General features: G+C 35.6%; 1 protein-coding gene across 2 annotated transcripts in view; it reads left to right on the top strand.

Annotated features, from left to right (window-relative positions):
* The window catches only part of LOC129757627 (DENN domain-containing protein Crag-like), an 88,997-nt gene that overhangs the window by 70,477 nt on the left and 5,571 nt on the right, over window positions 1-12,949 (top strand). For both annotated transcript variants that reach the window (XM_055754900.1, XM_055754899.1), the window contains exons 4-7: window positions 9,055-9,975; window positions 10,036-10,186; window positions 10,252-12,446; window positions 12,511-12,831. In XM_055754900.1, the coding sequence (XP_055610875.1) occupies window positions 9,119-9,975; window positions 10,036-10,186; window positions 10,252-12,446; window positions 12,511-12,831 (3,524 nt within the window). In that variant the 5' untranslated portion in view covers window positions 9,055-9,118. The remainder of the gene's footprint in view (window positions 1-9,054; window positions 9,976-10,035; window positions 10,187-10,251; window positions 12,447-12,510; window positions 12,832-12,949) is intronic.

Here is a 12,949-nt window from a genome sequence, read left to right as displayed (position 1 = left end):
TTAGGCCGTCGAAGTCTTCAGGTCGCTGAGGTCTTCAGGCCGTCGGAGTCTTTAGGCTGTCGAGGTCTTTAGGCCGTCGAGGTCTAAAAAAAGGGTCTATCTCGGAGCAATGTAAACGAAATAAAAATGTTTTGTGCTCAAATTGTAGGGTTTTCACGGCACTTTTAAGGAAAAATAATAAAAAAAAATATTTCGATGTTGTTTTGATGAAATTTCTTACTTTTCGTCGAGAACCACTCATCTAAGTTTGGACACCCTATTCACTGACCTCAGCGGCCATTCACTGCCCTCAGCGGCCATTTTGTTCCACAATCTCTTCATCTCTGTTGCATCCCGAGTCGTCCTACCATTCTTCTTCATCTTCTGATTAGCAATTGCTCAAAATTTTTCGATAGGGCGGAATTGAGGGCAGTTGGGTGGGTTGACGTCCTTTTCGACAAAATCCACCAGTTGGCCCGATACCACTGTAGTAACTCCTCGCTGTAGTGGCAGCTAGCTAAATCTAGCAAAAACTTGACTGGTTCTTTGTAAGATCTAACAAAAGAAAAAAAACATGTTTCAGGCACATTTCGGAGTCCATGGTCTTGTTTTTCATAAAAAAACGGGGTTTTTCGGCCGCAGCTCCAAATATCTTGCCAGATCAAACACTTTTCTGCAAAGTTATTGGCAAAAACGAATTTGAACTTGATGGGGACATCACTCCGACCAGTGGCTTTGAAAAATTTTTGGTCAGGAAGCCTCCTCAAATCAGATTTCGCGGTTTTTGAACCAGACCACATCGGGTTTTTGAACGTGGGTGTCCAAAATTCATTTTCGTCTCACGGCTTCTATCACGTGTAACTTTTTTGGAACAAAACGAATCGTAATGAAATTTTCAGCACTGATAGAGGAAACATTTCCGAACAAAGTACTGTCAAAAAATTCTAGATCCGACAACAAGGAGCGCTATGGTATAATAAACAGTGCGTCCAGACTTCTGATGATCCATGCTTTATTTTCTTTTGGATTTTGTGTATAAGTTCTGTAAATTAATTTTTTTTCAAATTTGGTAATGGATGTTGGGAATGACAATAAGGCCTCAAAATTTATAGAAGAGGCTACCAAATCAGGATTGCATAATGCATACTTCAACACATATAGACATAGTTATGGAAAATCGATTATTGGCAAAATCAGAAAAAATCTACTTGTAATTCAAAGAACAAGAAAATCCTAACATTCCAGCAATCTTAATTCTGAATATAATCAGAGAGACATTCTACAACTACATCTATTGACATGCATGTCATGTGTTTCGTCGTTGGAAAGCCTGGGCAAAAAGTCGAGAGGAAAAATCGAAACAAAATAAATAAAAGCGCAATCAACTGCCATTCGTGGTGCAGAAATAACACGCAACAAACAACATTTCAAGTTCAACGGTACTGCCAGCCAGCCAGCCAACCAGCTAGCGAGGACCGATGTTTGTTTACTTCAGCTTATTTTTTTCGCAATGCGTCCGTTTAGGTCGAATTCCAACATACGGTATCGGAAGCATACAGAGCTTCATCAGAATGTGCGGAAGTTGCAAACGACGACGGCGTGTTCTAGCTAGACTACACAAACTTGCAATCGGCAGTAACCTCACACATTCTTAAGTTGCGTAAAAAAATTTGAACCTTTAATTAGAAAACACTTGAAGGTTTTAAACTAAAAATGAAATTCATTTTTGTAGAAGGATAATTCTATGAAACGAAAATCTCAAAGAGAATTGTGGGACGACTGTACCTGGACTGATTCTTGTGGAAAAGAATGCGGCAACATCTATTCGCCATTCGGAGTCGGACAAATCAATCAATCTAATCAATTTCCCACCCGTCATGACTTAATGAGGAATCGTGTCGCTCGATTGAGTGCAGGAAAGCCGTTTAGGAATAAATTGTTGCGTACCGATTTTTTTTTTCTCAACAAAGGAAACAACAGAGATGGAACTGTTAAGCGATTGAATAGATGCATCACAAATAAGAGGCCGAATATGGAAAACAGAATACAAAATAAGGAATTTTGATTTTAAAATTTTCGTACAAAAGTTGAAGAAGTGAATCGACTATTTCAAATTCGTTCTAAAAAGAATATGGAATTTGAAAACAATGAAATTTTTTGAAAGAGGTTTCATGATAACATTTCTAGCTAGCTGTCGCCTTACGCACCCAAAATAATAAACATATGTATACCAGCTTGTGCTAATATGCGTAGGTTTTTTTACTTCTTCTATTTTATTTGCCACGCATCGTATACTAAGTTACGTAAACTGATCGTAAACTTTTGGGAGTAGGCCGACATCTGCTTTCAAGCTGTTGGCCATTGAGTCGGCGCCACCAGGTGGGCCAATTTTTGAGTTCGTTTTTGGGCATAAAAGCATACATAATTGAGTCTAATAAAGCAGGAAAAGGAAGGTACCTTTAATGTTGGGAAATTCATTATATGGCAAAGCCCTCGTACACCCTCATTTGAGAACAAATTGATTACCTAAGTATTTACAAAATAGATGTTGTAACTTTTTAAGAATTGACAAATAAACTATATAATTGCAAGAGGAACTTTAAAAAGTTTAAAAGTAAATCTGATTATTCTGTATACCTAGCATAATTCCGAAACAACAAAGTCAAGGGATTCCTTGAATATTTTTTGTTGTTGATCTTAACGGTATTATTCACGGTATTTCACGGTATTAAAAATCAAAAAAAGTTATAATTGACAAAATCGACAAAAATAAAAATTAAAAAAACACAACACGAAAACGATCTACAAAACTTCAATAATACCCAGACAAATTGTCTGCAGTCATTTGGAATTTTATAATTTCTTTTTCATTTTCCGGCTCTTTCTTTGTCTTCTTTGTATCATTTTTATAAGTTTGAATTTCACCTATTTTAAAAAATCGGCAAGATTGTTCGGCAACATGTTTTGGATCTAATTCTTATGACGAAAATTACAATGTGATAAAAATAATAGAAATGACAATGTGATAAAAATAATAGAAATGACAAAAATGACAAAAAATGACAAAAATGACAAAACTGACAAAAATGACAAAAATGACAAAAATGACCAAAATGACCAAAATGACCAAAATGACCAAAATGACAAAAATGACAAAAATTACAAAAATAGCAACAATGTTATAATTGACAAAAATGACAAAATGATAAAATGATAAAAATAATCAATAATTACAAAAATGACAAAAAAGGCAAAAATGACAAAAATGCCAATAATGACAAAAAAGACAAAAATGACATAAAAGATAGAAACGCCAAAAATGACAAAAATGATAAAAATGACAAAAATTGCAAAAATGACAAAAATGACAAAAATGACAAAAATGACAAAAATGACCAAAATGACCAAAATGACAAAAATGACAAAAATGACAAAAATGGCAAAAATGACAAAAATGACAATAATGACAAAAATGCCAATAATGACAAAAATGACATAAATGATAGAAACGCCAAAAATGACAAAAATGACAAAAATGACAAAAATGATAAAAATGACAAAAATTACCAAAATTACAAAAATGACAAAAATGACAAGAATTTAAAAAAAATGACAAAAATGACAAAAAAGACAAAAATGACAAAAATGACAAAAATGACAAAAATGACAAAAATGACAAAAGTGACAAAAGTGACAAAAATACAAAAATGACAAAAATTACAAAAAAAGCAAAAATGTCATAATTGACAAAAATGACAAAAATGATAAAATGATAAAAATGATTAATAATTACAAAAATGACAAAAATGACAATAATGCCAATCATGACAAAAAAGACAAAAATGCCAATAATGACAAAAATGACATAAATGAAAGTAACGCCAAAAATGACAAAAATGACAAAAATGATAAAAATGACAAAAATGACAAAAATTACAAAAATTACAAAAATTACAAAAATGACAAAAATGACAAAAATGACAAAAATGACAAAAATGACAAAAATGACAAAGATGACAAAAATGACAAAAATGACAAAAATGACAAAAAATGACCAAAATAGCCAAAATGGCAAAAATGACAAAAATGTCAAAAAAAAAAAAAAAAAATGACAAAATTGACAAAAATATCTCTGGCAGAAATGGCAAAATTTATACAAGTGACGAAAATGACAAAAATGACAAAAATGACAAAAATGACAAAAACGACAAAAAAGACAAAAAAGACAAAAAAGACAAAAAAGACAAAAAAGACAAAAAAGACAAAAAAGCCAAAAAAAGACAAAAAAGACAAAAAAGACAGAAAAGACAAAAAAGACAAAAAAGACAAAAAAGACAAAAAAGACAAAAAAGACAAAATTACAAAAAAGACAAAAAAGACAAAAAAGACAAAAAAGACAAAAAAGACAAAAAAGACAAAAAAGACAAAAAAGACAAAAAAGACAAAAAAGACAAAAAAGACAAAAAAGACAAAAAAGACAAAAAAGACAAAAAAGACAAAAAAGACAAAAAAGACAAAAAAGACAAAAAAGACAAAAAAGACAAAAAAGACAAAAAAGACAAAAAAGACAAAAAAGACAAAAAAGACAAAAAAGACAAAAAAGACAAAAAAGACAAAAAAGACAAAAAAGACAAAAAAGACAAAAAAGACAAAAAAGACAAAAAAGACAAAAAAGACAAAAAAGACAAAAAAGACAAAAAAGACAAAAAAGACAAAAAAGACAAAAAAGACAAAAAAGACAAAAAAGACAAAAAAGACAAAAAAGACAAAAAAGACAAAAAAGACAAAAAAGACAAAAAAGACAAAAAAGACAAAAAAGACAAAAAAGACAAAAAAGACAAAAAAGACAAAAAAGACAAAAAAGACAAAAAAGACAAAAAAGACAAAAAAGACAAAAAAGACAAAAAAGACAAAAAAGACAAAAAAGACCAAAAAGACAAAAAAGACAAAAAAGATAAAAAAGATAAAAAAGACAAAAAAGACAAAAAAGACAAAAAAGACAAAAAAGACAAAAAAGACAAAAAAGACAAAAAAGACAAAAAAGACAAAAAAGACAAAAAAGACAAAAAAGACAAAAAAGACAAAAAAGACAAAAAAGACAAAAAAGACAAAAAAGACAAAAAAGACAAAAAAGACAAAAAAGACAAAAAAGACAAAAAAGACAAAAAAGACAAAAAAGACAAAAAAGACAAAAAAGACAAAAAAGACAAAAAAGACAAAAAAGACAAAAAAGACAAAAAAGACAAAAAAGACAAAAAAGACAAAAAAGACAAAAAAGACAAAAAAGACAAAAAAGACAAAAAAGACAAAAAAGACAAAAAAGACAAAAAAGACAAAAAAGACAAAAAAGACAAAAAAGACAAAAAAGACAAAAAAGACAAAAAAGACAAAAAAGACAAAAAAGACAAAAAAGACAAAAAAGACAAAAAGACAAAAAAGACAAAAAAGACAAAAAAGACAAAAAAGACAAAAAAGACAAAAAAGACAAAAAAGACAAAAAAGACAAAAAAGACAAAAAAGACAAAAAAGACAAAAAAGACAAAAAAGACAAAAAAGACAAAAAAGACAAAAAAGACAAAAAAGACAAAAAAGACAAAAAAGACAAAAAAGACAAAAAAGACAAAAAAGACAAAAAAGACAAAAAAGACAAAAAAGACAAAAAAGACAAAAAAGACAAAAAAGACAAAAAAGACAAAAAAGACAAAAAAGACAAAAAAGACAAAAAAGACAAAAAAGACAAAAAAGACAAAAAAGACAAAAAAGACAAAAAAGACAAAAAAGACAAAAAAGACAAAAAAGACAAAAAAAGACAAAAAAGACAAAAAAGACAAAAAAGACAAAAAAGACAAAAAAGACAAAAAAGACAAAAAAGACAAAAAAGACAAAAAAGACAAAAAAGACAAAAAAGACAAAAAAGACAAAAAGACAAAAAAGACAAAAAAGACAAAAAAGACAAAAAAGACAAAAAAGACAAAAAAGACAAAAAAGACAAAAAAGACAAAAAAGACAAAAAAGACAAAAAAGACAAAAAAGACAAAAAAGACAAAAAAGACAAAAAAGACAAAAAAGACAAAAAAGACAAAAAAGACAAAAAAGACAAAAAAGACAAAAAAAGACAAAAAAGACAAAAAAGACAAAAAAGACAAAAAAGACAAAAAAGACAAAAAAGACAAAAAAGACAAAAAAGACAAAAAAGACAAAAAAGACAAAAAAGACAAAAAAGACAAAAAAGACAAAAATGACAAAAATGACAAAAAAGACAAAAAAGACAGGAAAAGACAAAAAAGACAAAAAAGACAAAAAAGACAAAAAAGACAAAAAAGACAAAAAAGACAAAAAAGACAAAAAAGACAAAAAAGACAAAAAAGACAAAAAAGACAAAAAAGACAAAAAAGACAAAAAAGACAAAAAAGACAAAAAAGACAAAAAAGACAAAAAAGACAAAAAAGACAAAAAAGACAAAAAAGACAAAAAAGACAAAAAAGACAAAAAAGACAAAAAAGACAAAAAAGACAAAAAAGACAAAAAAGACAAAAAGACAAAAAAAAGCAAAAAAGACAAAAAAGACAAAAAAAAACAAAAAAAATAAAAAAGACAAAAAAGACAAAAAAAAACAAAAAGACAAAAAAGAAAAAACAAAAAAGACTAAATATAATTAAAAAAAAAGAAAAAAAAAATTTACAAAAATTTAAAAAAAAACAAAAATGAAAAAAAATGAATTTTTTTTAAATGAAAAAAAAAACGAAAAAAAAAATGACAAAAAAGAAAAAAAAGGACATTAATGAAAAAAATGGCAAAAATGACAAAAATGATAACATAAGAAAAAATGACAAAAATGTCATAATTGAAAAAAATATTACAAAAATGATGAAGGCTACCTAAATTATAAAAAATGACAACAATTACAAAAATTACCAACATCACGTAAATAGCAAAAATCATAAAAATGACAAAAATTTTGAAAAAATACAAAAATTACAAAACATACCAAAATTCCAAAAATAACAAAATTCTTTTCACGTCTAATGGTTTAAAATGTATCCCTAAATCTGCTATGCTTTTTTCGTTGAAACACTTCGTTTTTTTACCGAATTTACGAGTTTACGGGCTTCTACCAAATTTAGAAGTTAAATGCAGACCATACTAATGTCTGAGTTGATGCTTGTTTTAACCGCCATATTACTTCGTGTGTGCCTAATTTTTGATACTATGTTTCTATCATTCTGGATCCAAGTATACATAAATGCTTTCGTAACGCGTCAACTCCCGACACGTTACTGCGAAATTCATGTTTCAACATTAACTTCAGTCTTCAGTTCTATTAAAGTTGTCATTTTGGCAACGTTTTTCTCTCAAGCATAGAGCTAAAAATTTACATTTACTCCATTGTTGTGAGTTCAAATATCTGTATGTATATTTTTTGTCTTGTTCTTCTTATCATAAAATCAAACACAACTCTCATTAATTTGGGATGAACAACAAAAACATAAACACCCAGAAAATTATTTGCAAATTTGCAACTGAGATACACAACAACCAAAAAAAATTAACCTCACCCATCGACTGACGACGACTCCAACTGGAATCGACCATAAACAAGTAAATTACAATTTGAACAAAAATCAAAATGAGAGCAGTAACAGCAAAAAAAAAACAGAATGAATCGACGTACGGCCTTTTGAACTATCGTCCGGCTTGGATGCATGCATAAATGACCAATTTATTGGATTCGACCAGCAGCGCAGCAGTGATTGGAATTCGATCGAAATTGGTGTTAGTACTTGTCAATGACGGTAGATGACGCTTCCATGGCTTAAAAATCTGTAGAAACAGTCGCTATTTGATGACCCTTTCATCTGTATAAAAAGTTATCCATTTTGCAATATGACCTGATATATATTAACAACGTGTTAAATTAACTTCAAGCTAAAGTTTCGATTTAATGAGTCACAAATTTAAACCATAAAAAGATTCTCCCTTGTTAGGATAAGTGGCCATAAGTCATTCTTTTACCTGGCGTTCCATAAGGTAGTCACTTAGGGCCTCTTATTTTAAAACCATCTATATATTTGTTAGTATCTTTATTCTATTTAACTTTTACTTACTTAAGGCGCGAGAACTTTAAGTAAGTAAGTAAGTAAGTAAGTAAAAGTTAAATAGAAAAATGATACTAACCAATATATAGATGGTTTTAAAATAAGAGGCCCCAAGTGACTTCCTTATGGAACGCCAGTTATTATATTGAAAAGAATGACTTATGGCCACTTTTCTTTAAAAAGGAAATTCCTTTTTAAGGTTTAAATTTGTGTCAAATTTGATCGAAATTAACAAGTCCTCTCAAAGGAACCTTTTTTATTCCTCTGTTCCGAATTGTCCAGCGGCACCGTCCAGTCGTTCTTTGGTGCAATGCACTGCTGCAATCCCAGCTCGTTGAGATGAATTTCTTTGTATGACCATTGCATTATCCAGTGCCGGTCGATGCCTGGGTCGTAAAATAAAACTAACCACACTATATATGCATTATATACGACAGCAATTGGGGCCACTAACGAATAGAATTGAACTTTGTTCGCAAAAGGACTTGAAAGGCAGAAGATTCGGTGCATACTTTTTGTGTGTTCTATGTTACATCTTTACTTTTTTTTTATCTCCTTCCGGTTTTGCGCACGAATAATCTAAAATTCATCAACTGTGAATAGTGCCTTATGTGTGGCTTCTCACGATTTGCTGGAAATAATTTTTGTTCATCATAAAACAAAAAAAATTAATGATGGCCAACTGCCAACTTTGGGACTTAAAAAAAGGATAAGATTAGGAACATAGGACAAAATTTGGAGCGAATCAGTGAATTGTTTGAAGGAATCATTCGCAAATAATACACAGTTTTCAACTCAAAAACTACTTTAATGCATTCTAGGCAAGTAAGTAACCAATAAAACTCGTCATAGGACATCAAAAGGTGCAATTTACAGGAAGGCTAGAATCTTGAAAAAAAAATTACTTGACCATGCTTTCGATGCCAACTTTAGATACATTTGACTAATGCAACTTTTTCCATTTCTTTCTCGGTTACAGATAACCGCCACAATTCGTCCATAGAGGGCCCGCACCCCGCACCACCAGGAGTGTGGCCGGAACCATGGACGAACGGCGGGTGGCGGATTACTTTGTGGTGGCCGGCTTGCCGGAGAATCCCAAGCTGCTGAAGGAAAACATCTTCAACGATTCGTCCCATCTGCGGTCGGCCAATGTGATCGATCCGATCACCGACATCGGAGTGTTTTTCCCGTCGTTGGGCGAAAAAATTCCAGTCGACTATGAGGTACTGGAGAAGACACCTTCAGGTCAATATGCGGACCTCAACTTTGGTTCGGTACGGACCACGGCCTGTTTTATATATTTTAGAAGGGGCAAGGATAAGCCCCCGCTTGTTGATATCGGGGTTATGTACGAGGGCCATGAACGGATCATGTCCGATGCTGAAATCGTTCAGAACACCCCAGGAGATCGCCTAGCCAATGTAAACAACTCATCCTCCAAAACATTCCTCACATTTCGGCGGGCAAAGAATGATATGCCCTGCAACGAGCTGGTTGTGACCGATTTGTGTGTTGTGATCCCGTCCAAGGGTGAAGTGCCACCGCATGCGTTCTGTATGATCCACAAAACGCTCAACAAGGGCATAATGGGAAGCGACGTGTTCCTGTGCTACAAAAAGTCTATGAACCGACCGAAGCTGATCAGCTACCAGCCGGAAATATTGCATCGATATCCGACGATCGATCACAACGATTTCCCCCTGAATTTGTGCCCTAGCGTTCCGTTGTTTTGTTTGCCCATGGGAACCACCTTGGAGTCGTGGCCACATGTGCCCGGTGGCGACGGTAGATTGAAGAGGAAGTCAATACAACCCATCTTTAGTACGTTTGTCCTGACGGTCAACGATGGAACTTACAAGGTCTATGGGTCCGCTTTGACCTTTTACGAAGACTTCGAGTAAGTTTATTTGCTTTTTCGTGTGAAAGCTCCTGAACTAGTTTTCAATTCTCTTTTCAGCGAATCACAACTAAACGAGCAGCAACGGGAGCTGTTGGAGTGGACGCCGGATTCGCACAAGACACAATCGTTGCACGTGAACAAATCCATCTGTTTACTATCCCGGTGGCCTTTCGGAGACACATTCGAGCGATGGTTGCAGTTTTTACATGTTAGTCCCAACCATAAAAAAGAAATATAAAATATACGAATTAACAAACCATCTTTCCCCTACAGGCGCTATCCACTTTCGAGGAACCGCTTCCGGTGCCTATCGAGCGATACATAACACATCTACTTGACGAAGTGCCATTCCCATCGCCGAGCATTCTGCTGCAGCTGTCGAATCTGAGCAACGATCGGATCCTCTTGACCCTACCGGAGGACTCTCCCCTGCCTCGAAGTGGAGCCGGATTTCGTCAGCTCCTATCCAATCTGGGACCGGAAAACTGTCTTCACGTGCTGCTGCTCGTAATGACCGAGCAGAAAATCCTGATCCATTCGCTGAGGACAGCGATACTCACAGCCGTCGCTGAAGCCGTTTCTTCATTTCTGTTCCCCTTCAAGTGGCAGTGTCCCTACATCCCACTGTGCCCCTTAGGCTTGGCCGAGGTTCTTCACGCCCCACTACCCTATCTGATTGGAGTAGACTCCAGGTTTTTCGACCTTTACGAACCCCCGAATGACGTGACCTGTGTCGATTTGGACACCAACAACATCAGCCTCTGCGAATCCCAGAAGCATTTAATCACAAAACTGCTGCCGAAGCGTGCGGCTCGCATTTTGAAGCAAACTCTAAGAAATTTAGAAGAGTTAAGTCAGAGCAATGGCCATGAGTCGTCTAACAGCCTGGATCGAGATTTCAAGAAAAGAAAACGGGAACAAAATCTAGAACAACGAATTCAGGAAGCTTTCCTCCAGTTTATGGCTTCTATTTTGAAAGGCTACCGGGAATATCTGGTACCGATTTCGAAGGCTCCAAGTAGTAGAGCCACCGATCCAGATGCCCTTTTTCAGATGAACGCCTTTCTGAGGTCGAGAGATAAAGCCCATCATAAATTTTTCCAGCTGCTGATGAAAACGCAAATGTTTATCAAGTTCATCGAGGAGCGATCGTTCGTTTCGGATGGAGATCACAACCTGGCATTCTTCGACGAGTGCGCCGAAAAGGTCAGCGCTTTCGAAGATACCCCAACGGAAATCAAGCTGATCGATTGGGACTCGGGCCAAAGTAGCGAGCGGACCAAGTTCATTCTACCACCCGAATGTCAACCCGGACTACCGGAGCAAAACTACAGCTACGGTTCGTTCATTTTAAATCCCATCTTGCTGAAGCAATCCCGCAAAAGTATGCTGATCAATGCATTGCAACACAACAGCAGCTTGGTTCCCGGTTCACCGATGGCTCGACGAACAAAACACGAAATAAAAACCGCCCAAAAACTGGCTCGCAAAAACCTTGGTAATCCAGAACTCTGGGCCAAGCATCTACTGGCTGCCTGTTATTCAATCTACTTTATCATCCTGCCCAGCTACATTTCGGAAAACGCAGGTCGAGAACACTCGATCCTAAAAGCGGCCTACGATTTGCTTAGCAAAGCCTGTCAGCTGAAAATTCAGTGCGATGAAGTCTGCTATCGGATTATGATGCAGCTCTGCGGAATGCACAACGTGCCGGTACTTGCAGTCAGACTACACTATCTGATGAAACGCTCCGGTATTCAACCTAACGCTCTAACTTATGGCTTCTACAACCGCTGCGTTCTGGAAGCACAATGGCCTTCAGATTCCATCCTGTCCAGCCAAATGCGCTGGAACCGGTTACGTAACATAGTCCTGGGTGCGGCCCACTTCAAACGGGCCGGCAAAAAGTTTGCCGCCCGACGAAAACTCTCAGTCTCACACGAAAACAATCTAAGCACCCTAGAATGTGTGGACGGTACATCCCGCACCAGCCTCGATTCAGGTATTTCGCAAGCCGAGCACACTTCTAGCACCCTGCTAGATTTTGCAGCCTTCGATAAGCTCCGCGGACGGTTGGGGGCAATCGTACGGCAATCCAATGTTCCTCAGGAATCTTCCGGGGATGTTCTTTCAAGTGCCGGACTACTCATCAGCGGCGAAGGCTCGGCTCACTTGAAAAACGGAACCAAACCTCCGCTGGCTCCACCGTCAAACCCTTGTAATCTTAGCCCTCGGATGCTGGCCCGGGCCGAAAGCTTCGGCGGTGATTCCGATTTCATCGATAAGCTTCAGCGACAATCATCGATACAGCACACCACCAACGGTGGCACTCCGAATGGTTTGGACGGAACGCATGGCGGTGCAACCCGTGTTAAAAGGGTTCTTGATTTCCAGAGTGAAAATGGAAATAGCTCCCAGGAGGAGCTATCCAATGGTAATCTGGACAAATCAGCTGTAAGTCCGACTAAGTAAGTTCTATTGATAAACCTTTGGATCTTCTCAAAATACTACAGCTCATATTCCTAATTTCAGGGTCTGCAATCGAACGTTGGTGACGCAGGACGACCCACTGGGTGCCCTCAACGACACTGAAGAGTTGCTCGAGGTTCAACAATCGGTCGAAAAGATGTCCATCAATGGCGGCGGCACCACCAACGGAGGAAATCATTTCCAGGCCCACAACAACACCATCTACACCGACCAGCCGATTCTGTTCAAGGGCCAGAGGTCGGCCACCTTCGACGATTCGCTGCAGCTGAACAAGAGCATGCACCGGTCCGAGACGATGCCGGTGACCAGCTCGGTGACGTCCAGCTTTGCCAGCATCGGGTCGTCACTGAAGTTTAACTTTGGGTAAGTTGAGTTTGTTTGGTATGTTATGGTACAATTTAAAATTTGGAGATACCTTTCAATTGATGTTACTCGATGTTTTTGTTCGGAATGATGCATGCTAAATTTATAAATTTATAAT

The sequence above is a fragment of the Uranotaenia lowii genome, chromosome 3, assembly GCF_029784155.1.
Source record: "Uranotaenia lowii strain MFRU-FL chromosome 3, ASM2978415v1, whole genome shotgun sequence".
NCBI classification, from domain to species: domain Eukaryota; kingdom Metazoa; phylum Arthropoda; class Insecta; order Diptera; family Culicidae; genus Uranotaenia; species Uranotaenia lowii.
Note: the sequence above shows the minus strand (reverse complement) of the source record. Positions and strands in the feature narration are given on the sequence as shown.